Source organism: Dipodomys ordii, unplaced genomic scaffold (genome assembly GCF_000151885.1).
Source record: "Dipodomys ordii isolate 6190 unplaced genomic scaffold, Dord_2.0 Scaffold2, whole genome shotgun sequence".
NCBI classification, from domain to species: domain Eukaryota; kingdom Metazoa; phylum Chordata; class Mammalia; order Rodentia; family Heteromyidae; genus Dipodomys; species Dipodomys ordii.
This window is the reverse complement of record NW_012267218.1, coordinates 33,336,911-33,362,452: the sequence shown is the minus strand read 5'-3', so window position 1 is coordinate 33,362,452 and position 25,542 is coordinate 33,336,911. Positions and strand designations below refer to the sequence as shown.

Sequence of the window (25,542 nt, the reverse complement as noted above, 5' to 3'; positions counted from 1 at the left end):
AAAAGAAAAAAACCAGAAGTGGCACTGTGGCTCAAGTGGTAGAGCACTAGCCTTGAGCTGAAGAGCTGAGGGACAGTGCTCAGGCCCAGAGTTCAGGCCCCACTGCCAGACCAAAAAAAAAAAAGCTAGGTCATGGACCTCTTTTGAACATTGTTTATGTCTGCAGTAATCCAAAATTTGTATAACTATCTTGTGTATAAATAGTCATCTTCTACTCAAATATATATTTAAACTACATGATATTTTGTGATCCTATGGTAAGAATAAACAGGTAAAATTAATTTTATTCAAACTAAGACAAATTAACTTATCTACATTTTTTTGGTCTTTTCTTCCTACTTTGTCTTCTTCTGTTAAGTAGGATAAGTTCTGAACGCCGAAAAGAGAAGTCCAGAGATGCAGCCAGATCTCGGCGAAGCAAAGAGTCGGAAGTATTTTACGAGCTTGCTCATCAGCTGCCACTTCCCCATAACGTGAGCTCACATCTGGATAAGGCTTCTGTTATGAGGCTTACCATCAGCTACTTGCGTGTGAGAAAACTTCTTGATGCTGGTAAGTTCTAATACAAGGGCACCATAGGCCTAAAAATGAGAAAATAGAAGTATTCATTATTTTTAGCAGGTGGTCGCTATGGTTAGCTTTTAATACCCAATATGTTATGGTGTTTAATTAAAGTTATAATTAAAGATTTTAATCATTACTATTTTTATCAAATTTTATTTTTCTTCCTAAGTTGCTCTTAGAAACGGTTTTCTTTGCATTGTTAAGTTTTGTTTTATTCTCTTGAATATACTCTCGTGTTAAACAAAGTGAGCCACATTTAAAAGGACAAAGACATGTTTTCTCTCATGGGAATTCTAGCCAAAAGATAAACATATACACATATACATGTACTTATGTGAGCATGTGTGTATAAAACTCTGATAGTAACAAAAGGACATAAGAAAGAGGAAGAGAAGAAAATGAAGGTGGGTTAATGATATTGAAATATAATAGAAGTATAAAGGGAGATATGGCAAGAGCAATATAGAGGGGCTTAATGTAACTGGAGGGCTTGTGCAAGTGTGGAATATCATGGTGAAGACCCTTCCTACAATTAATATTCACTAAAGAAAATGACAGGATTGTATAACTGTTTCTGTTAGAGGACTGGGCACCAATGGGACTGAGAAGATGAATTAAGTATGTTACATGTATGAATGAAAATAGAACAGTGAAACCTAAAGAGGTTGTTTTAAGAACAGGAGAAGGGTGATGAGGGAGAATGATGGGGTTTGACTGATCATTGGACATTGCTTGTACATATTGTACAACCAATATATGTTTAAAAAATACTTTCAATTCTTCAATAAGACATCTTTTTAAAATAAATACTCTTAAAGTTTGGTTCAGAAATTTTTGAGAAATTAACTTTTTGTTCCTCTGCATTCCTTTGAAGACCTAATTCTTTTTTTTTTTTAAAGGGTTTTCTGGGTTGCTGTCTTGTTTGGGTTTTTTTTTTTTTTTTTTTTGTAAAGATACTATACAGAGGGTTACAGTTACATGAGTGAGGTAATGAGTACACTTCCTCTTGAACATTGTTACCCCCTCCATTGTTTTCCCCCTACCATCCCTTCCCTCCCTCCCTTCCCCAGGTTCTTTTTTTTTTATTGTGATTAAGTGATTACATAATTTCCGGAATTTCACAGTATTGTGGAATAATGATGCTCATTTAAAGTCACAAGTTCATTCTAACTTTCCTGGAGCAAATTGTCTATCACAGTCTGTAACATATAACAGTGTTCACATGTTATATGCCATATATGTGATCAGCAGCATGGGGATATTTAGTAGTGGTTCAACCAGATGAGTGGGAGTTCTTTGTTTCTTAAGTCCTTAAGTCCTGTTAGTTTTGTTGTATCACCTAATATTTTGGATTTAGCATCCACTTATCAGGGAGACCATGTACCGTTTGTCTCTTCGCTCTTGGCTTACCTCACTCAACATGATTCCTTCTAGCTCCATCCATTTCCCTGCAAATGCCATTATTTTGTCATTTCTAATGGCTGCATAATATTCCATTGTGTATAGATACCACAGTTTTTGGATCCATTCATCTGTGGTGGGGCATCTGGGTTGTTTCCATATCCTAGCTATTGTGAACAGTGCTGCAATAAACATGGAGGTGCACGTGTCCTTGTATATTGGCTCCTGTTGTTCAGGGTAGATGCCTAGAAGTGGTATGACTGGGTCGTAAGGGAGGTCAATCTTTAGCTTTCTAAGGAGCCTCCAGACTGCTTTCCAAAGTGGTTGTATAAGTGTACATTCCCACCAGCAGTGTAATAGGGTTCCTCTTTCTCCACATCCCCTCCAGCATTTGTCGTTGGCTGATTTGTGGATGTGGGACATTCTGACTGGGGTAAGGTGGTATCTCAGGGTTGTCTTTATTTGCATTTCCTTCACCACCAGGGATGATGAACATTTCCTCATGTGTTTCTTTGCCATTTTTATTTCTTCATTTGAGAAGTCCCTCTTTAGTTCCCTTGCCCATTTAGTAATTGGTTTGTTAGGTTTGGGAGGGATTAGTTTCTTGAGTTCCCTGTATATACAGGATGTTAACCCCTTGTCTGATATATTGCTGGTAAATATTTTTTCCCAATTAGTTGGTTGTCTTTCTAGCTTGGTTGCGATAGATTTAGCTGTGCAGAAGCTTTTTATTTTTAAGGTAGTCCCATTTGTCGAGTCTCTCCAACTTGTTGTGACCCTGGGACTCTGTTCAGGAAGTTCCTTCCTGTGCCTATTCGTTCAAGTGTCTCTCCTACTCTGTCCTGCAGTAGTTTCAGAGATTCAGGTTTAATGTTAAGGTCTTTAATCCATTTTGAGTTGATGTTGGTGCATGGTGATAGGCTGGGGTCCACTTTTAGTTTTCTGCATGTGGCTGCCCAGAGTTGAAGAGGCTGTGTTTCTTCCATTGTATGTCTTTGGAAGACCTAATTCTTAACACTTCTTTTTTCAGTGATTTGCCTGGCTGCATTACTTTAAATAATTATGAAAAACAGTTGACAAAATCTAATTTTAGCATTCTTAGCTTCTGGCTGTGACTCTTTTCTGTATTAAAATAAAAGCTGGTTGCTGGTGGTTCACACCTGTAATCGTAGCTTTTTAGGAGGCTGAAACTTAGAAGATTGAAGTTTGAAGCCAACCCAGGCAGAAAAGTCTGAAAGACTCCACCCCTAGTTAACCAGCAAAATGCTAGGCTGTGGTCATTGCTCAAGTGGTAGAGTGCTGTCTGTGAGCTTGAGGCCTTAAGTTCAAACCCCAGTACCAAGAACCAATTTTTTTTTAAGTTGGAGAAGGGAAAATTAAATTATACAGAAAAATAGCTGCTGTAGATATTAAAGAAATTATATAGAAAGAAAACATTATGTCACTTACGTATAAATCCTAAATTATTTTCCTCCTCTTATGTGCTCTTTAGGTGATCTGGACATTGAAGATGAGATGAAGGCCCAGATGAACTGCTTTTATCTGAAAGCCCTGGATGGCTTTGTTATGGTGCTAACAGATGATGGCGACATGATTTACATTTCTGATAATGTAAACAAATACATGGGGTTGACTCAGGTAAAACACCCGTATACGAATAGCTCTTCAGAATGTTTTGTGATTTTTATCATGTAGATCTAATTTTTTTAAATATATTTACAGTTTGAACTAACTGGACACAGTGTGTTTGATTTTACTCATCCATGTGACCATGAGGAAATGAGAGAAATGCTCACACACAGAAATGGTGAGAAGAAAGTGTATTATTTGATTTAATGTGACAGGTAGTTTTTCTTAATCTTGAAGTTTGTTATTTACTAATCTCAGAGAAAACATTATTTTACATTTAATAAAATGTTAAGGCTATTCTTTAAAACTTACTCTGCTTTAGGAATTTAACAAAGGACATCACTTTCTTTAACCCACAGAATTTTATACACACATACAAACAGATAAAATAGAAAAGAATATCAATATCAAGACCAGGAAAGTTACTGATTAAATTCAGTATTACAGCCTCAAGAGACCATAATATAAATTGCAGGCAATAGGATTTTGGAGATATTAATCCAGAGATGTCAACTTTAAGAGCACAATGACTGCTTTGACCTCTAAAAACACTTTATTAAACTGAGACTATGTCGTATTATAAAGTATAATGAATGACCACACAACAAAAGCAATATGATTTCTGACAAAATTCTAAGATTTTTGAAAGGTACCTTGGCTTGCATTTGTGTCTTCTAAGGGTACTGACTATAATCAAACTTTGTAAGTTACCATAGTGAAAATTTGTTACTATGCTCTAACGTCTTCACTAATCCCTGGATTCAGTTTATTAGATTGCTTCTGTATGAAACAGCTTCTAACTTTATAATGCTTTTTGAATAATTTTTAAGGTTTCTTTTTTTCCACCCTAGTTTTAGTAATAGTAGCCCACCTGTGTTGAGAGCACAGTCTATGCCAGAACACTATTTTCTGCATTTTATAGCTTTAAGTTTTTTTATGAACAACCCTGTAAAGTTACTGTTAATGGTTTCTATTTTGCTCTAGAAACCGAAGCACCAAGTTACTGAGTAGCTTAGCCAACATTAATTGGTTAACAAATGACATATTTTGGTTTGAACTCCATAGGCTGCGTCAGAGCCCATACTTTTTTGTACCCAGAGTCTTTGTGTTCTTGAGCTCTTGTTACATTCTACTGTCATTTTTATATCAGCACATGCTTTCTCTGCTTTTTAATTTCATATTGGTTTTTACTGTGACATTGGAAAACAAAAAAATATGTATTTTTTATTAAAATTCTGTAAGAAGGAATACTCACTGAGCAAAGATCTATTTTTTGCCAGTGAGTTGAATATGTGTTCTCATATTTAGACTTGAGGTTGCCATTAATGCCCAGTGCTTCCCTGAGGCTGTACTATAGTGGATGAGTATTAAGAAATGTTGATTTGTTATCTAAAGCGCAAGTATAGCCAACTTAGTATTATCTAAGTGTATGTTTTCAAGCAAATACATCTTTTTAAAACCCATAATTTAAATAAATCATTTCTAGTGTAGTTGATGAATTTGTGAAGCTTTGTGGAGAAACTTGAGTTTTACTTTTAGAAATTGGAGGCACTTGCAAAACATCACATTTTAAAAAATTTATCTGTATGCCCCCAGTCCAAGGCATTACATTATGAAGTGCTGAAAATATCTCAAGGAAGTCATATGTGAATCTACTGATACCACAACTCTCATCACAGACACTCCTTCAGGCCTGTACCCTCACCAAGTCCAGAATGATTCTTGTGGCATCTTTTTAAAGACTCTTGATGTTAATGGGGAGAACTGAACCCAACCAACTTGCCTCAGTATCAGGACTTCCCTAACTTCCTTAGTTCTGTTACTAAATATGAGTGTAAAGTAGAACTCATCTCATTAAGTAGTTGAGCTTTTCTAGCTTACTATACTTGAATTCAAATTTACTGACTTGTTTCTTTTCCTCTTGAATATTCTTTAAATATACTACCCTTAAATTTTCCAGATCTTAGCTGGGCACAGTGGCTCATGCTATAATCTTAGCTGTTTAGGAGGCTGAAATTAGAAGACTGTGATTTGGGACTAGCCTGGGGGGGGGGGATTTTTTTTTTCAATTGTGAGTAATCTAGTTGTTACTAACCTGAGCCAGGCCCTCATACTTGTAGCTCATACTTGTAGCCTAGGTACTTCTGAGTTCAAATCTGAGGGTCACCATTCAAAGCTAGGTCAGGCAAGAAAATCCATGTGACTCTTGCCTCGAATTAACTACCCACCCTCAAAAAAAGGAGAAAAAAAAAAGCCGAAAAGAGCAAATGTTCAAGTGGTTGAGACTAGCCTTGAGCAAAATAAAACAAAAAACACCTCAGGGACAGTTTCAAGGCCTTGAGTTCAAGCCCCAGGACCAGCCCCAAAACAAAAAGAGACTGTTAGGATTGTTTCCACCTATCATCTCAGCTATAGCATTTTGTGTAAGAGCATTGTGTTCCAGGCTTGTTTGCAAAACATGAGTCTATCTCAAAAATAACTAAAGCAAAAGGGCTGGAAGCATGTCTCAAGTATTAGAGCACCTGCCCAGCAAAGCACAAGGTCCCGAGTTAAAATCCCAGTGCTGTTCCCCACAAAATTTCCAGATCTTTTTGTCTTCCTTTTTATTTCCATTTTATATTTTGTTATCCTTCTTTCCCCTCCTACCACTGTTTCTGGCTTAGCGTTTGATTGCCATTATTCTGTTCAAATGATCATATGTATACTAAATCATAACAATGCCAACTTAATGTTCCTTCAGTTTATAGTTGTGCTTCCCAACTCAGAATTAAAAAAAAAAATGTCACATAGTTAGGCTGAACTTGTCATTTGGGAAACCAAGGCCCTCTATAGTAATAACCCTAACCTTCCTTCTAATTTTATTACTCTGATATATTTTTTTTTTCCTATTACCCAAACAGGTGATATTTTTCCTTACCTTTGTGCTTCTCAATCTTTTCCTTCTGCTAGAATACCCCTCTAACCCATCTCTATGTACTGAAATTCTAATGTATCATATTCTGAGACCTTCTTGATTTCCCTTGATGAGGACTCTTCTATATATCTGTTTTTTAAAGCACTTAAAAGTCTTGAGTACTTAACTTTGCATTATATTGTTGCTGTTGACCCTACTCTGTATACAGTATGTCTAACTTCTCCAGGAAAGGCATGTTTCTAATTATTCACATTATCACCTATAATACACGTTTCAGACTCTTTTTCCCCCCAGTCCTGGGACTTGAACTTAGGGCCTGTGGGCACTGTTCCTGAGCTGCTTCTGCTCAAAGCTACCATTCTACCAACTTGAACCACCACGCCACATCCAGACTTTTCTGAGTAGTTTATTAGCAGTGAGAGTCTCATGGACTTCCCTGCCCAAGCTGGCTTCAAACCATGACCCTCAGATCTCAGCCTCCTAAGTGGCTAGGATTACAGGTGTGATGTAAGCCACCAGTGCCTGGCTCATTCCAAGCCTTTAATACTGGAATGAATATTTTTATTTGTTTTGAATCAGAGTAAGCACTGAAGAAATCAAGATGCTATTTAATCACCTGAATGTAATTTCATTTTAGTTGTGAAGTATGGAATGAGACTCCATAGACTTGAATTTATCTAATTCTGACTTTGCTTTATGTCTGTAATTTTATTTCTTTTGTCCTGGGAATCAAACCCTTGCTAGGCAAGGATCCTACTACTGAGTTACATCCATAGTTCCTATTTGTAGCTGCACTGCCATGACTGGTATATTTCTAGTCCTTTGTTCCCCCAATAGGAATAAAGTAGAAACACTCCAACCAACTGGAGAATCCCAACAATCTTGTTTATAATACTTCTAAGGAGAGGGTATCAGGCCTTGTGGGCGTGTTGGAATAAGTAAAGGGGATATATATGAATTACTGAGTTAATGCTGGGACTGTAGTTAAACAGCATGTAGCTGCTTGGTACTTTGCTATTATGAGTTAAAATGTTCTCCTTTTTTTACTAGGCCCTGTGAAAAAGGGTAAAGAACAAAATACACAACGAAGCTTTTTTCTCAGAATGAAGTGTACCCTAACTAGCCGAGGGAGAACTATGAACATAAAGTCTGCAACGTGGAAGGTAAGAAAACTTTAAAATTATGAGAGGAGCCAAGCATGATGATATATACCTATAATCCCAACTACTAGGGAGCATAGATAGGAGGATCACTGTTTGAGGCCAGCCAGTCAAAAAAGCAAGACCCCACTTCAGTCAATAAGGTTGGTTCAGTGGTGTATACCTATGATACCAGCTCCATAGGAGTAGGCATCGGTACAGACATCATCGTGGTCTGAGGCCAATCCCAGGTAAAAATGCCAAGACCCTACTCCCAGCAAATAACTTCAGCAAAAAGGGCTGGGAACATAGCTCCCTAGAACACCCTGCTTAGCCAGCATGACCCTGACTTCAAACCCAAAAACATATATGGAGGAAAATTTTCCTTGTTTGCAGGCTTTCACTTGTTTGCACTTTCAGCTGATTTATGTGTCATTCCCACAAATTCAGAACTATCTAGTATTTTTCCAGCTTAAGATATTAATAAATTTTTGAATTTTAAGATTTGTATGCCCAAGCAAGCTTAATCCATTGGCTTTGCCAACCATCTAGTGTTGAATACTGCTAAGAATTTAATTTTGTATTCATCGTATGATTTCTTTGCTCAGTAGTGAAACAGTCATCAGAGCAAAATATCAACCAACTTCAATGACCAGATGTACAAAAAAAAAAAAAAATCAATCCAGGCTTATACAAAGAGGATTAAAAAAAAGTAATCTCTAGTACCAAGGGAATCCTGGGGAAAATATTTATAGACTTTCAAAAATGCACTCAATGATCGTAAATCTTGTCAAAGCTTGTCATGTCAGACTCTACTACTTACCTCTGCAGTTTTGTTCTAGCACTGAAAATTTCAAAAGCACCATTGTTTTCTTATGCATAGGTACTTCACTGCACAGGCCACATTCATGTGTATGATACCAACAGTAACCAGCCTCAGTGTGGATATAAGAAACCGCCCATGACCTGCTTGGTGCTGATTTGTGAACCCATTCCTCATCCATCAAATATTGAAATTCCTTTAGATAGTAAGACTTTTCTTAGTCGACACAGCCTGGATATGAAGTTTTCTTATTGTGATGAAAGGTAAATTAGTTATGCAATGTAATGTGACAACTACAGCCTTTTAAAATAGCCATCATAGTGAAGACTCAGCAGTAAATTTTAAGCTTTCATTAATTTGAATGGATTGATACATATGGAACCCATCAATATTAAATTTAGCCACTTTTATTAAACATTAGGTGCTATACAAGAACTGTTAAGATGAGGCTGCCTCATTTAAAATGAGAAAGTAAATTTCAAAGATAACTGCTTATAGGCTAGATAGCTGTTTTAGGTCATTTGTTTAACATACATTTTCCTAAACACATCGACGATTACCCCTGGTTTCTACTGCCATTTTCCTTTCTGTCACTATTGTGAAATTGCCAACTTGACATTCTTCTATTCTACAAAGTATTTCTGTTGCTCAACTGTGCAGTGACTGCTCCCATACAGTATCATAAACTGCTGCTCCTCTCATATCTAACTCGTTAATATACCACTGCAGATGAAGGTCATCCATCCCATTTACCATCATCCATACTCATTTAGTCTCTATGTCCTAGAAATTACTATCAGCATGTATCTCTCCATTTCCTCTTTTTTACCCTTGCCATCCTGCCTCTTAGTTCATCACCTCATTATTACCTTTGGCTTGATCAGTTGTAATAGTCTCTTCAACTACATTTCTATTAACAGATTTATGCCCTTTTAATCATCCTCATGTGAAGATCAGTTCATGCTAATCTCCTGTTGGAAATGTCTCATTTGCTTCCCAAAACTCTAGGTATAATATTTTTATTTCTCAAAAGATGTCCATTTTAAAAGGCTGAAAGAAAAAGACTTACACTATAAACTTCTTGGAATGCCAAAGATAGTTATGACCTGGCCCCTGCCTGTTTCTCCAAATTAACTGGGGGGAGGGGGGATCGGGACTTGAGACACTCCATCTGGATGTGGCCTCAGTATCCATCCCATAGCCAGTGAGTTTCATATGCTATTTTCATGCCTACTGTCTTTACTCATGCTTTCTAATATGAGCAAAAGTTGGTTTTTTCGACCTGATACATGCTTACCTTCTAAGAGCTTCTATTCCTCTGTGTAGTTTTCTGTGTTCCTTCAAGAAGATAGGTATTTTGTACACAAATATCTCATTTATTGTATGGTTGTGTTGTCTCCCTTTTTCCCCCTTTTGTACTGCTGTATAATAGAATGGTTAAAATGTATAGACTCTGTAGCCAGAATCAAGTTCTGACACATGCATGAATTCGCTGAACATCAGTGTCAACCTTTTCTGTCTTCCTTTTTTTTTTTTTGTCAGTTGTGAGGCTTGAACTCTCAGGGTCTGGGCACTGTTCCTGAACTATTCTGCTCAAGGCTAGTGCTCTACCATTGTGAGCCACACAGCATCACTTCCTGTTTTCTAGTGTTTATTTGGAGATAATTGTAACCCCTCTGTAAATCATCTAGACAATTAAAAAAAAAAAAGTCTCATGGACTTTCCTACCCAGGCTGGCTTTGAGCCATGCTTCTTAGATCTCAGCTTCCTGAATGAATAGCTAAGATTACAGGTGTGAGCCACCATTACTCAGCTCAGTTTCAATCAATTTTAAGCACTTAGCCTTAATACAGGTACGAATCCTTTACCCTTCGGACAGAGAAATGTTGAACGAGTTTACATAGTGATTTTAAGACTCATTATCTGTCTAAGTAAGGGTCAGACTTCAAAAGGCTGTTAAGAGGACTAAAGGAGTTTGTTGAGGCCTAGTACAGTCCCACTGGTATCAATTTTCCGAAAATAAAGATAGGAAAAGAACTGTTTTGTATTGTGTATTGTTGACACTCAGTGATTTTGGTCATGATGGAACAGAGATGCTTGTCCTACTATTTTGAGGAATTTTGGGTTGGTTTTTTTTTTTTCTCTTGGCAAACTTGTAATGATGTATTGGGTGAGAAAATAATGCAGCAAAAAGAGAAAAGGGAGTGTTTTAACAGACACTTAACAATTGTCATGATAGGGGTGAAGAGTAAAGACAGGGAGAGAGTAAGGGAAGAGGTGACATTGTCAAAAAAAAAAATACTCATTACCAGACAATGTAACTGTAACCCCTCTGTATATCACCTTTATAATAACAATTAAAAGATAATTGTATTTTTAAAGACAGCTTAAAGATAACTGAGAGAGGAAGACTATCTTTTTCGTCAGAGTTCTTTCTAAGAGTTTCTTGCATCTATAACCCTTGATAACCATGACATGGAAAAAAATGTGCCTGGTTTTAAGAAAACCTCACATTAAATTGCTAACATACAGACTACTACTATGTGGAATACACTGAGTGATAATCATTCTACACATTTATTTGAGCATCTCCTATGTTCATGGCCCTGATGTACACAAATGAAAAGACCATTCCTCCCCGTAAGATGCTTATAGTGAATGAATGGTGCACTGCATGGTTGCTTTAAGATCAGAGTTTTCAGGCTGGGAAGGTGGCTCAGTGGTAGAGTGCTTGCCTTGACTGCATGAGGCCCTGGGTTTGATTCCTGAGCACCACATAAACAGCAAAAGCTGGAAGTGGCGTTGTAGCTCAAATGGTAGAGTGCTAGCTTTGAGCCAAAGAAGTTCAGGAATAGTGCCTAGGCCCTTCAGTTCAAGCCCCAGGACTGGCAAAAAAAAAAAAAAAATCATTTCGATCAAATTTTAAGAATTTTTTTCTCTTATTTTTAGTTACTATATAATTCTCTAAAGTTAAATTTACTTTACCTTACTTCCTGCAATATAAAGTTGGCTAGGAAAAAAACAATCTAGTGTCCCTTAGTAATGAACAAGATTGAATAACACTTGGAGACATCTGATTAAATCACAGCTTCTTAAGACAAAACATACATGGCCTTCATCTGATCCTGATCCTGCCTGCTTCTCCAGTCCATCTCCCTTCACTTCCCCTCACTAATCACATCAAAATCTGTTACCTACACCAAATTTTTCTCTACTTTTTTTGATGCTGTAACTTCTTTTTGAAATGGTTGCTTTTAAAGTATTCCTTTGTAATGCTGCCATCTAGTGTTAATGTGTTTGGGGACATCATTTTGTAAAGTAATAAGGAGACTGGTTTTGTTTTTGATAAATCAGTTTTCTGTTTTAGAATAAACTTGCGGATGGCATATCCCGCCTTAAAATGTAACAACATAAAAGAGTATCTCACATATTTTATTAATAAGAATGTGACACATATCCTTCCTGTAATTGGGTAATTCTGTTTGCTTACTTTAGGATACAGCACAATATCTAACTTTTCCTTATATCTCAGTAAGAAAGTCATTTAAAAATCTAAAGGCCTGGAAATCTACTCATTTTTTTCTTCCCAGAAAGTTTTTAGAAGAGAATATTTCTTTTTAGCATAATGCCAAGAAGATAACTTTGTCTCATGAAGTGAGTTCTCATTGTCTAGATACAGAGAGCTGCCAGGGAACCATATGGCTTAACTAATCTTCAGCCGATTTTCAGTTTGATGTCATTGCTTCACCTGAAATTAATTTTCATTATTTCATGCAACTAATTGTAGGAACTAAGTAAAAGAGGATCTTCTAAAGTCACAACTATTCCTTTATATCCTAATTAGTGTGGATACTCTTTGGTTAATGATCCTAGACTTTTATAGCAGGTTCTGATTCCTGAAAAATAATGTAGATTTATTCTGTATTTTAAAATAAATGTTGGTGACCTTTGTAGTGTTTCATATTTATTAATGTTCTGTATTGTTACCATCAGTATGCATAATAAAATGTAATAATAAAAAAATAACAGGTTTGGGTAAATGGCATAAAGAGTCAAATATCAAAGATGACTAAACTGGGTGCCAGTGGCTCACATCTATAATCCTAACTACTTTATAATCCTGTACTGAGGTACAGAGCAGCTTAGCTCAAAGCCAGCCCAGACTGAAAAGTCTATGAGATTCCATCTCCAAAATAACCAGCAAGAAGCAAGGCTGGCAATGTGGCTGAAGTGGTAGAGGATCAAGCAAGCAAGCTTCACAAGTGCAAGGCCCTGAGTTCAGACCCCAGCACTACCAAATAAAAGGAGGAATCTTAGAGGACTTGCAGAAATGTGTGATGTTTATAATTATTATAACAAGTTAGTTTATTCTAAGCAAAGGAAGAAAAACTTCATTTTTGGCAATTTACTTAGCTTATAGTCATTTACTCTGGAGAACACTTTTTCTTGATCAGTATCTTTTTTTTAACTTCCATGTTTTCCCCCACTCAACAGAATTACTGAATTGATGGGATATGAGCCAGAAGAACTTTTGGGTCGCTCAATTTATGAGTATTATCATGCATTGGACTCTGATCATCTGACCAAAACTCACCATGATAGTAAGTTACAATGAAGGAACTGAGAGATATTCTGATTATTTAACTCTTGTAATCCCTGCTGTTCGTGCATTTAACTTTATAGGTAAAGTTAACAACCCTTCCTAGTCTGTTTATAGACTTTTATAGAAGGGATCTTGATGGCTATTTAAGTCTTTGCTTTATATTTATTAAAGTAAATATCCTATAAAAGGTGACTCATGACCAGCACCGGTGGCTCATGCCTCTAATCCTAGCTACTCAGGAAGCTGAGATCTGAGGATCACAGTTCAAAGCCAGTCTGGGCAGGAAAGTTTGTGAGACTCTTACCTCCAATTAGCCACTAGAAAACTGGAATTAGCTCTGTGGCTCAAATGGAAGAGTGCTCACCTTGAGCTGAAGTGCTGAGGGACAGCGCCCAGGCCCAGAGTTCAAGCCCCATGATGGACCAAAAAAAAAAAAGTGACTCATTTGATAATACATAAAAACTTCTGGGGCTGGGAAGGTAGCTTCGTGGTAGAGCACTTGCCTTGCATGCATGAGGCCCTGGGTTCGATTCCTCAGCACCACATAAGCAGAAAAAAAAAAACGGAAGTGGCACTGTGGCTCAAGTGGTAGAGTGCTAGCCTTGAGCTGAAGAGCTGAGGGACAGAGTTCAGGCCCACGACTGGACCAAAAAAAAAAAAATTATGACATTTTAATGCAAAGACATTAAAAAGCCAGATACAGATATGGAAGAATAGTTAATCATTTGCAGAATGTCTAAATACTGAGATCAGTGAATAGCAGGCATCTACAAAATATTTAGTGAAACATTAAAGGTGATCAACATCGTACACATTGAGTGACAATTACCCTGGACCTAAGATATTCTGCATTTCACTTAAGTGGATGTTGTTTAATATGCTAGGGTAAGGTAAACTATTCTGTTTAATATGTATCTAACATAACTTCCTGATATGATTAGTGATACCCGAATGTCCCTGAATTAGTGTGATTACCCTTGAACTTCAGTGTGTAGGCCCCTAATCTGCAGTAAAGGTCTGAATAGCACCATTATGATTTGTTCACTATCTTCTCCCAAATCCATCATTTAGATCGTCTGAGTTGCTAAGACCACAATATGGTATTAATTTATATTCAGACATGCTAAGCACAACTTTTTGGAGTGTCTTGGGTTCTCTGGAAACCAGCAGGAATTTAAGGAAATAACAGTGCCACTTTCTTGAGTGATTCCCTATGGAATCTAGCATTCATCATTTTCTAGTCTGACACTTTCACTGTAATAAGCCATTGAAAGAATTTCCTGCTGTCTCTTATTCCTGACTTTCACTTTATAGTGAAGATTGGTAGGTAGGTATTACTTTGGGGGGATTTATTTTCAGCTATGTTGAAATTTAAAGTCACAATTGCTTCCATTAAGGTTAACTACTATCTCCTTATCTAAAACAGTGATCTACATTCAACATCTATAAGTTTTAACAAAAACTTCAGCTATTTCCTCTGTGTGATTCTTTTTCTTCTCATTCCTAGTGTTTACTAAAGGACAAGTCACCACAGGACAGTACAGGATGCTTGCCAAAAGAGGTGGCTATGTCTGGGTTGAAACTCAAGCAACTGTTATCTATAATACCAAGAACTCTCAACCACAATGTATTGTGTGTGTGAATTATGTTGTGAGGTAAGCTTAGGAAATAAACATTTTGGGGAGTGCAATTAGTAACCGTGGGTATGCTGTTCCTTTACAGGAAGAGACAAAGTTATAATTATTCATTGAATTTTCTCTTTCTGCTACTTTTCTTTATAATTATGCATTTTAATACTGTGATCTAAGTTTCTAGGCCATCTATTTTAGTGATTCACTAAAAACTATCACTTGTTGTCTATTTATACACTTTCATTCCTCTTTTTTTTTAAAGACCTTGGAAAAATGGCCCAATTTAGGAGTTACTTTTCTCTAGCCACACACGTGGCTCTATACATATTTCAAGGCCAACACTGTTATTGTAGTAGAGAGGATCTTACATGGCCTTGGGATTGTTATGTGTCAGAGCTCCACTAGTCATTAATTCTGGGACCTTGGGGAAGTCCCCTCATTTTTCACAATCCCATTTATGTAGGTGAGATGATAGTACTTCTGAAGGTTATAATAAAGAACAAGTGAAAGTCTGTTAGAGTGCTACAAATGGCTGTAAAACATTAATATGTGGCTTTGGATCTATTTTAGTAGGCTCGGTAAAAGACTATAGTTACTCTATGAGAAAGAGTATGTGTATTTTGTGTTCTAGGACTATCATTAAACCATATCAATTTTATTAGAGATTTCATTGGAAATATCAAAATTTCTGAATTTGTCATCTTGTGTCTTTGACTGTCATTTTTCTTATCACCAGCTCTCTTCCCAGAGAGTATCTGAAGTTTTAAGTTAAAATTAGGTGAATATTTAAATTTACCCTCTGGTGTGAATGTTATTGGGTGTTTATTTCATTGGAGTCGAGGGAGGCTTTAACTCAGGATTCATGCTGCCACTCAGCTTTCTTGCTTATAGCTGACACTTTACTACTACCATGCCTCCAGTCAGCCTTACAGACTTCTGCCTGGGCTGGCTTTGAACCATGATCCTCCAGGTCTCAGCATTACAGGTGTAACCCATCAGCACCTAGCTTGGTATTGGTGTTTTAAAACACTAAATCTGACAAAGTTACATGAGTGTGTTTCTGAAGGAGTATTAACAAATGTATTAACAAATGTTACTTTTATCTGGGTGCTGGTTGGCTCATGCCTATAATCCTAGTGACTCAGGAGGCTGAGAACTGAGGATCATGGTTTAAAGCCAGCCCAAGCAGGAAAGTATGTGAGACTCTTATCTCCAATTAACCACCAGCCGAAAGTGGCACTGTGACTCTAAAGTGTTTCAGTGCTAGCCTTAAGCAAAAAAAATCTCAAAGACAGTGCCCAGGCCCTGAGTTCAAGCCCCACAAAGAGAAAAAAAATAGAAAATTATTTTTCATAAAGCAGAATTTAAGAGACAAAGTCATGATTTTGTCCATCTTATCATGTCAGGTGTTCATTTAATTACATATCTCTTTTCTTGACAGTGGTATTATTCAGCACGACTTGATTTTCTCCCTTCAACAAACAGAATGTGTCCTCAAACCAGTTGAATCTTCAGATATGAAAATGACTCAGCTGTTCATCAAAGTTGAGCCAGAGGATACAGGCAGCCTCTTTGATAAACTTAAAAAGGAGCCGGATGCTTTAACTCTGCTGGCCCCAGCTGCTGGAGACACAATCATATCTCTAGATTTTGGAAGCAATGGTGGGTGTTTCATTATTTTGTTAATCTCTTAAACTATGATTTCTCTAGTCTTCTTTTAATTCAACTTTGACATTTTTTTGTTGGTAGACATTTGGACATTGCTTATACTAAATTCCTTATGGAAACATAAGGTATTTTGTAGTGAAATTCTAATGTTCCCTTTACTCCACGGTTTCTGTAACCTGCTGTCAGATACTCTGCACTATTTAGTGGAGCTGCATTACAATAGGTATCATTGCATTAGAGGAAAAACCAGCAGTCTTACACCATAACAGCAAACATTGAAAATGAACACTGTAATTTCAAAGTAGGTCATGTTTTAATGGGGCCTGCTGGGGCCTGTTTCTGTAGTGTAGCAGTTAACCACATGTGCCTATGTGAAAAGTCCCTAGTTACCAGGTAGACACTTAACAGTTGGCAGCCAGTAAACTGAGTTGGTTAGAGGATAGTGCTAATAAAAAGATTGGAACTGCAGATCTTTGATGAATATATGTTAACAGGTGTTGTCAATACTACACTAAAAAGATGATAGATTTATGGTTATAATGTCTGTAAGCTTTTCGTTGCTTGAGTGAACTATATAGAATTTTTCCTCTACAGACACAGAAACTGAAGACCAACAACTTGAGGAAGTTCCATTATACAATGATGTAATGTTCCCCTCATCTAATGAAAAACTGTCAACTATAAACTTGGCGATGTCTCCATTACCTGCCTCTGAAAGTCCAAAGGCACTTCGAAGTAATGCTGACCCTGCACTCAATGAAGAAGTTGCATTAAAATTAGAACCAAATACAGAGTCACTGGAACTTTCTTTTACCATGCCCCAGATTCAGGATCAGCCAGCAAGTCCTACTGATGGAAGCAGTAGACAAAGTTCACCTGAGGTAGGTACCATGAAAGAAATATTTAATAACTGATTTTTATCTGTCTTGATAATAAGATTCCTACTAATAAAACTATGCGTGGAAGTAAGGTAGCTGTACTGATTAAAACTTGCTAAATGAGGCACAAATACATTTAATAGATGGTAAATAATCCTACTTTTAAGTATTACTTAAAACTGACATAATTGGAATAGATTTGGTATCTAATAGCTTTGTAGAGAATCTGTCCTTTGCTTTAAAACGTTCGGTTACTTACTCACAAAAGGAAGTCTAATAAAAAATGTGAGAGTGAGAGAACAAACGTATATGCTTAGAAAGACCTTCTATGGTGTTTTTAGTGAGAATTCTTACCCAGAACTCTTCAAAGGGTAGGCAGGTAAGATTAAATTTTGTCCCCATCTCCAGGAGTAGCTATGTGAGTTTTAGGTAGCCTACTGTAGGAGTAGGAGTGTGTATATGCTGGCAAAATTAGTTACCTGTATAAACTCAAACATGTAACTTTTTAGTTAGACAAAATGAACCCAGGTGTTAGTGGCTCATACCTGTAATCTTAGCTACTCGGGAAGTTTATATCTGAGGATCATGGTTTTAAGCCAACGTTGGCAGGAAAGCCTGTGAGACTCTTACTTTCAATTAACCACCAAAGTCCTGAAGTGAAGCTGTGGTTCAAGTAATAGAGACAGACTAGCTTTAGGGAGGGGAGTGGGGGACAACATACTCAGGGACAGTACCCAGGCCTAACTCCAGGATGGCATCTAAAAAAAAAAAGAAGGAAGAAAGAAAAATTTAATAAATGAATAGCATTTCTTGTGTGTATTCTAAGATCTAGTTTCACATTTTACAATAAGAAAAACATGGAGACTTTTTTGGGGAAGGGTAATACCTTTAACTCCTTTCACAGCCAAACAGTCCCAGTGAGTATTGTTTTGATGTGGACAGTGTATTCAAGTTGGAATTGGTAGAGAAACTTTTTGCTGAAGACACAGAGGCAAAGAATCCATTTTCGAGTCAGGTATGAACCTATTTTGTATTAATTTTTATTAACTTTTACCTTGAAGTAACTGAGCTTTTCACAAAGTGTGATCATTGTAAAGAAGTGGTGCGTTTGTTGTTTTCAAGGACACTGATTTGGACTTGGAGATGCTGGCCCCCTACATCCCAATGGATGACGACTTCCAGTTACGTTCCTTTGATCAGCTGTCACCATTAGAAAACAATTCTAGTATGAACACAGTTACAGTCTTCCAGCCAACTCCACTGCAAGAACCTGCCATTAACACCACCACTGCCACTGCAACTGCCACTGCCACTGATGAATTAAAAACAGTGACAAAAGATGGTATGGAAGACGTTAAAATATTGCTTGTATCTCCATCTCCTACCCACGTACCTAAAGAAACTACTAGTGACACAACATCATCATCATCATCTTATAGTGGTACTCAAAGTCGGACAGTCTCACCAAACATAGCAGGAAATGGAGTCATAGAACAGACAGAAAAATCTCATCCAAGAAGTCCTAACGTGGTATCTGTCATTTTGAGTCAAAGGTATTTATATGTAATATTAAAATTACAGTTCTTTGTGTTTTAGCAAGCATGTGTGGTATTAAGTGGTTTCTAAATATGATCTTTGACGTATACCCTTTAAAGAACATAAATTCATATTACCAAATCTGAATTTAAAGCACTCAAAAACACTATTTCTAGGGCTAGAAGCATGGCTCAAGTGGTAGAGTACCTGCCTATCAAGGGTGAGGCCCTGAGTTCAAACCCATGTATAAATAGTTTTCTCTAAAACAACTGTATCAACTGTCCAGATGGAGGTGGTAAGAGAGGGCTTCCTAACACCTTTAGAAACAAATTTCAGCCAGTTGGTTTTATAAATATGTAAGAACTGTCCCAGGCAAACTTCTTGAAATTGTTTTAATCAGACCTCTTCATCTCAATAATGCTTTCGTTTTTCATTTCATATTTTACATCATCTATATTATAGGCTACATTCATCTTTTAATTTTATGTCAAGAATCATAGCATGGTCAGGTGCCAGTGGCTCACACCAGTAATCTTAGCTATTCAGGAGGCTGAAATCTGAGGATCACGGTTCAAAGCCAGCCTGGTCAGGAAAGGCCGTAAAACTATCTCCAATAAACTACCAGAAAAACGGGAAGTGGCACTGTGACTCAAAAGAATCATAGCATGAATTACAACATCATTCCTTTGGGATGAAATAGTGTTTGAGCAAATACTTGTACTTGACCCAATTTTTAAAATTTATTTATTCATTTATTTATTTATTTGTCAGATGCGGGGCTTGAACTCTGGGCTTGGGCGCTGTCCCTCAGCTCTTCAGCTCAAGGCCAGGATACTGCTTGAGCTACAATGATAAGAGTCTCACAGACTTTCCTGCCCAGGCTGGCTTTGAACGAAGATCCTTATATCCCAGCCTCCTGAGTAGCTAGGATTACAGGCATGAGTCACCAGCACCCAGCTTTGACCCGATTTTTAATAGGATTTGTGTATCTTAAATTTGAGTCTCTACTTGGAGGAAAGAAATCTTAGCTACTCAGTGTATGGAGAAGAAAAATGATTCTTCTCTAAAACATGCCAAGAGTAAGATTTCTGTCAACAGCAACAGGAAAGAAGTGCTGCCATAACTATGCTATGGAAGTACTTGGGAGTTATGGCTCAAGTGGTAGAGTGCTAACCTTGAGCAGAAAAAGCTAAGCTAAGAAACATTGACCAGGCCCTGAGTTCAAGCCCCATTACTGGTATAAAAATAAATGTTTTAAAGAAATACTTTATAGCTAGCCTGGTGACACATGTCTATAATCCAGTGTTCAGAAGGTTGAGGAAGGCGGATCATGGCATCTAAGGCCAGCCTGGACTATATCGTAAGACCTTGTCTCAAAAATCAAACTAAAAGGAGTTTATATTCATAAGTTTCTACCCCACTTCACACCTTGAGCTTCATAGGGGTAATGAAGTGATACTAATTCTTAGTTCAGTACCTCACATAGTAGATACTCTGTAAATGTTTGAGTGATTAATGAATATAATATAACCAACAATGATTAATAATTTATAGGTCATTTTTTTAGCTATGGAGTAATTCAGTTTTCCAAAGTCTTTTTTTTGGGGGGAGGGGGCCTGGCCGTGGGGCCTGAACTCTGGGCCTGGGCACTGTCCCTCAGCTCTTCAGCTCAAGGCTAGTGCTCTACCACTTGAGCCACAGCACCTTCCAGCTTTTTTCTTTTTGCTTATGTGGTTCTGAGGAATCGAACCCAGGGCCTCATGCATGCAAGGCAAGCGCTCTTACCACTGAGCTACCTTCCCAGCCCCAAAACCAAAGGCTTGATACCATAACACTGTAGCAATTTTGGAATATTAGTTCCAATATTAATTCCAAACTAAAGATTTAAGAGTTGACCCTTCAAAAATACATGGAAGCTTTTTTCCCTAACACTACATAATTATTTGCAAAATCAAAACATTGGCCTAAACCACAAGACTTAGAGCAAGGATTAAAAAAGAAATCATTGGCTGGGTGGGCGCTGATAGGTCACACCTATAATCCTAGCTACTCAGAGGCTGAGAGCTGAGGATCAAGGTTCAAAGCCAGCTCAGGCAGGAAAGTCCATGATTCTTATCTCCAATAAAACCATTCAGAAAACCGGAAGTGGTACTGTGGCTCAAGTGGTAGAGCACTAGCTTGAATTGAAGAGCTGAGGGACAGCACCTAGGCCCAGAGTTCAAGCCCCACAACCAACCCTCCCCTTGCAAAAAAAAAAAAAAATCATTAAGATGATATGTACATAACAGATAAGTTATGTGGGCGCTGTCCCTTAACTCTTCAGCTCAAGGCTAGCACTCTACTGCTTGAGCCACAGCGCCACTTCCAGCTTTTTCTGCTTATGTGGTACTGTGGAATCAAACCCAGGGCCTCAAGCTTGCAAAGCAAGCACTCTACAACTGAGTCACCTTTCCAGCCTTATTGTTGTTGTTTTTAAGATAGTGTCTTACTGTGTAGCCCAGGCTGGCTTCTAAGTTGACAACCTCTTACCTCAGCCTCCCAAGCGCTGGGATTGCAGGTGTATGTCAGCAAGTTCTATTTTAGAAAATAGGGGTTATGTAGGATGCAGAACTTTTTGTTGTTAAAAATTGAGCTTTTTGAGCCGGGCACCAGTAGCTCATGCCTGTAATCCTAGCTACTCTAGAGGTTGAGATCTGAGGATCATGGTTCAAAGGCAGCCTGGGCAGGAAAGTCTGTGAGACTATAATCTCCAGTAAACTACCAGAAAACCAGAATTGGTGCTGTGGCTCAGTGTAGTGATAGCCTTGAGCTGAAGAGCTGAGGGACAGCACCCAGGCCCAGAGTTCAAGTCCCACAGCTGACCAAAACAACAAAAAAAACAAATGAGCTTTTGGGTTGGGGGGTGTATCTGGGGATGTAGCCCTCAAACACTCACTTGTCTAGTATGTATGAGGCCCCACGTTTGTTCCCCAGCAATTCAAAATACAGTAAACCAAACTTTTGCCTTTATAATAACAAAACATTTAACAGGCAAGAAAGTTATATATACACTACAGTGTTAGAAACATTAATATTGGGAACTAAGGCATTTTGTAATTTCTTTGAAAGAGCTTTTTGGATTTTTTCAAAAACAATAAAACAACCATATTATATAGAACTTTTTTTTCTTTTCCAGAAATACTGTTCCTGAGGAAGAATTAAATCCAAAGATAATAGCTTTGCAGAATGCTCAGAGAAAACGAAAAATGGAACATGACGGCTCACTTTTTCAAGCAGTAGGAATTGTGAGAGCAATTTTTTTCTTTCCTTTCCCTTTTTTTATTTTTTCTTTTCTTGGCACAGTATATTGCATTTTCTCTCAAGCTAATTTGCTGTTCCTGAGTAGCTAGGATGACAAGCATGAGCCACCAGTTTTTAAAAAATATGTTCTTGGTGTAATTATCAAATAATACAGATGCATTTTGAATAAGAAATGACATTTCCCATTATTCTACCCTCAACATCACCACTAATCTCACTAAATGGGAAGTGTATAGTAGTATTAATATATGGCAAATGATTTTATCAAAATATTCAGAGAAAGAAAGAATTAAAAGGTAATTTGGGGTAGTATTCAAGAAGCATGTTTTATGTTGGTATCAGTTTTTGATAGTTAAAAAAAATATTCAACACACTAATCTTGAAAGTAACTCTTTTCTTTTTAGGGAACATTATTACAGCAAGCAGATGACCAAACAACTACTACATCACTTTCCTGGAAACGTGTAAAAGGATGCAAGTCTAGTGAACCAAATGGAGTGGAGCAAAAGACAATTATTTTAATACCCTCTGGTTAGTCCATTCTTCCTGCCCTTTACTATTACAACACAAACTGAAATATGCAAAACTTTATCCCAAGTAAGAGTGATTTTTTGGTGCTTGGCAAGATTAAAAATAAGCTGGGCACTGGTGGCTCACACCTGTAATCCTAGCTACACAGAAGACTGAGATCTCAGGATCACAGTTCAAAGCCAGCCAGTGCAGAAAATTCTGTAAGACTCTTTCTCTTTCTTTTCTTTCTTTTTTTTGCTAGTCCTGGGGCTTGAACTCAGGGTCTAGGCATTGTCCCTGAGCTTCTTTTGTTCAATGTCAGCACTCTGCCACTTGAGCCACGGCACCACTTCCAGCTTTTTCTGTTTATATGGTACTAAGGAATTGAGCCCCGGGCTTCATGCATACAACACAAGCACTCTTCCACTGAGCCACATTTCTAGCCCCTCTGTGAGACTCTTTTTTTTGGGGGAGGGGGGAAGGGTCTGGTCGTGGGGCCTGAACTCTGTGCCTGGGCGCTGTCCCTCAGCTCTTCAGCTCAAGGCTAGCACTGTACCTACCACTTGAGCCACAGTGCCACTTCCAGCTTTTTTCTTTTTGCTTATGTGGTGCTGAGGAATCAAACCCAGGGCCTCATGCATGCAAGGCAAGCGCTGAGCCACTGAGCCACCTTCCCAGCCCCCTCTGTAAGACTCTTAACTCTAATTAATCACCTAAAAACCAGAAGTGAGCAGTGGCTCACTTAGGTATAGCACCTAGGCCCAGAGTTCAAGCTCCATGACCAACAACAAAAAAAAAAAAGATTAAAAAGTGTACAGTCATAATAGAGAAATAGCTACTTATGTTTTTTGTTTGTTTTTTGTTGGTCATGGGGCTTGAATACTGGGCCTGGGTGCTGTCCCTGAGCTCTTCAGTTCAAGGCGAGCACTCTGCCACTTAAACACACTGCCATTTCTAGTTTTCTCATGGTTAATTGGAGATGAGTCTCCAGACTTTCTTGCCCTTTCCTGCCCAGGCTGGCTTTGAATGACAAACCTTAGATCTCAGCCTCCTGGGTAGCTAGGATTACAGGTGTGAGCCACTAGCCATTTCTCATTTTCTGGTGGCTAATTGGAGATAAGAGTCTGATGGACTTTCTTGTCCTTTCCTGCCTGGGCTGGCTTTGAACTGTGATCCTCAGATCTCAGCTTCCTGAGTAGCTAGTATTTACAGGTGTGAGCCACTGGTGCTTGGCAATGTAAGTGCTTTGACCACAGTATGGGTGGTTTTTTTGTCCAGTAGACTGTTAACACTTCCAGAAGATTATTTGCTTTAGTTTCCCCAATACATAGTACATAGTAGGTGTTTAATCAGTTTAATGAGATGTCTTTGTTTTTTCAGATTTAGCATGTAGACTGCTGGGGCAATCAATGGATGAGAGTGGATTACCACAGCTGACCAGCTATGATTGTGAAGTGAACGCCCCCATACAAGGCAGCAGAAACCTTCTACAAGGGGAAGACTTACTCAGAGCTTTGGATCAAGTTAACTGAGCTTTTTCATAATCTCATTCCTTCTCTTTTTCCCCCTCCTTTTCTTTTTGGACACTGGTGGCTCATTTACCTAAAGCATTCTATTTATATTTTCTATATCTAATTTTAGAAGCCTGGCTACAATACTGCACAAAACTCAGTTCAGTTTTGATCCCCTTTCTACTTAATTTACATGAATGTTTTTTTTTTAATATGTTCTTCGATGCCAGATCATGGGCAGCACATTTTCACAGCTCCTTGGGATTTAAACTATTGCATTGCAGTAGCATCATTTTAAAATGCACCTTTTTATTTATTTATTTTTGGCTAGGGAATTTGTCCCGTATCGAATTATTTTTAATAAAATGCCAATATAATTTTTTAATAAAGCAGTAACCTTTCATCATGATCATAGGCTGTTGAAAATTTTTTACTGGTTTCTTTTTTCACACTTTACATAAGTAATGCTTTGCCAGCAGTACATGGTAGCCACAATTGCACAATATATTTTCTTAAAAAAAAATGCCAGCAGTTACTCATGCAATATATTCTGCATTTATAAAACTAGTTTTTAAGAAGAATTTTTTTTTGGCCTATGAAATTGTTAAACCTGGAACATGACATTGTTAATCTTATAATAATGATTCTTAAATACTGTATGGTTTATTATTTAAAATGGGTAAAGCCATTTACGTGATAGAAAGATATACATATATCTGGAAGGTATGTGGCATTTATTTGGATAAAATTCTCAATTCAGAGAAATCATGTGTTTCTAGAGTTACTTTTCAGCTCAAAAGAAAACAGTACCCTATGTAGTTGTGGAAGTTTATGCTAAATATTGTGTAATTGATATTAAACGTAAATGTTCTGCCCACCTTGTTGGTATAAAGATATTTTGAGCAGACTGTAAGCAAGAAAAAAATCATGCATTGTTAGTAAAATTGCCTAGTATGTTAATTTGCTCAAAATACGATGTTTGGTTTTATGCACTTTGTCGCTACTAGCATCCTTTCTTCATATAGGTTTCAATAATTGAGTAATTTTAGAAGCATTATTTTAGGAATACATAGTTGTAGTAAACTTGTTTTTTCTATGTACATTGTACAAATTTTTCATTTCTTTGCTCTTTGTGGTTGGGTCTTACACTAACTGTATTGTTTTGTTACATCAAATAAACACCTTCTGTGGACCAGGCCCCTTTCGGTCAGCTTTTATGTTGAAATAATATTTGCTTCAATACCTTCAGCTCATAAAATTGCTTCCCAATAATTTAAGTAGTTCACGAAAATTACATTGTACCTTTCTACATTTATTACCATGGCCCTAATGTATGCTGTGTCCCATGTTAAATAATAACAAGCATTGTAAAGAATATCTTTTTAGAAATTTGTCGTTTGTAAATTTATGAGCCTATTAAAGTGTAAAACAGAAA

At 37.5% G+C, this 25,542-nt stretch overlaps 1 protein-coding gene across 1 annotated transcript; it reads left to right on the top strand.

The window, feature by feature from the left end:
• The first annotated feature begins 361 nt into the window (after positions 1-361).
• On the top strand, positions 362-25,542 carry Hif1a (hypoxia inducible factor 1, alpha subunit (basic helix-loop-helix transcription factor)). Its single transcript, XM_013015682.1, has 14 exons — positions 362-552; positions 3,458-3,603; positions 3,688-3,772; positions 7,559-7,671; positions 8,531-8,733; positions 12,965-13,071; positions 14,581-14,728; positions 16,146-16,366; positions 16,967-17,253; positions 18,155-18,265; positions 18,373-18,803; positions 21,962-22,070; positions 22,491-22,617; positions 23,977-25,542. Exons 1-14 carry the CDS (start codon positions 504-506, stop codon positions 24,126-24,128), a joined length of 2,289 nt encoding a protein of 762 aa, XP_012871136.1. The 5' UTR covers positions 362-503; the 3' UTR covers positions 24,129-25,542.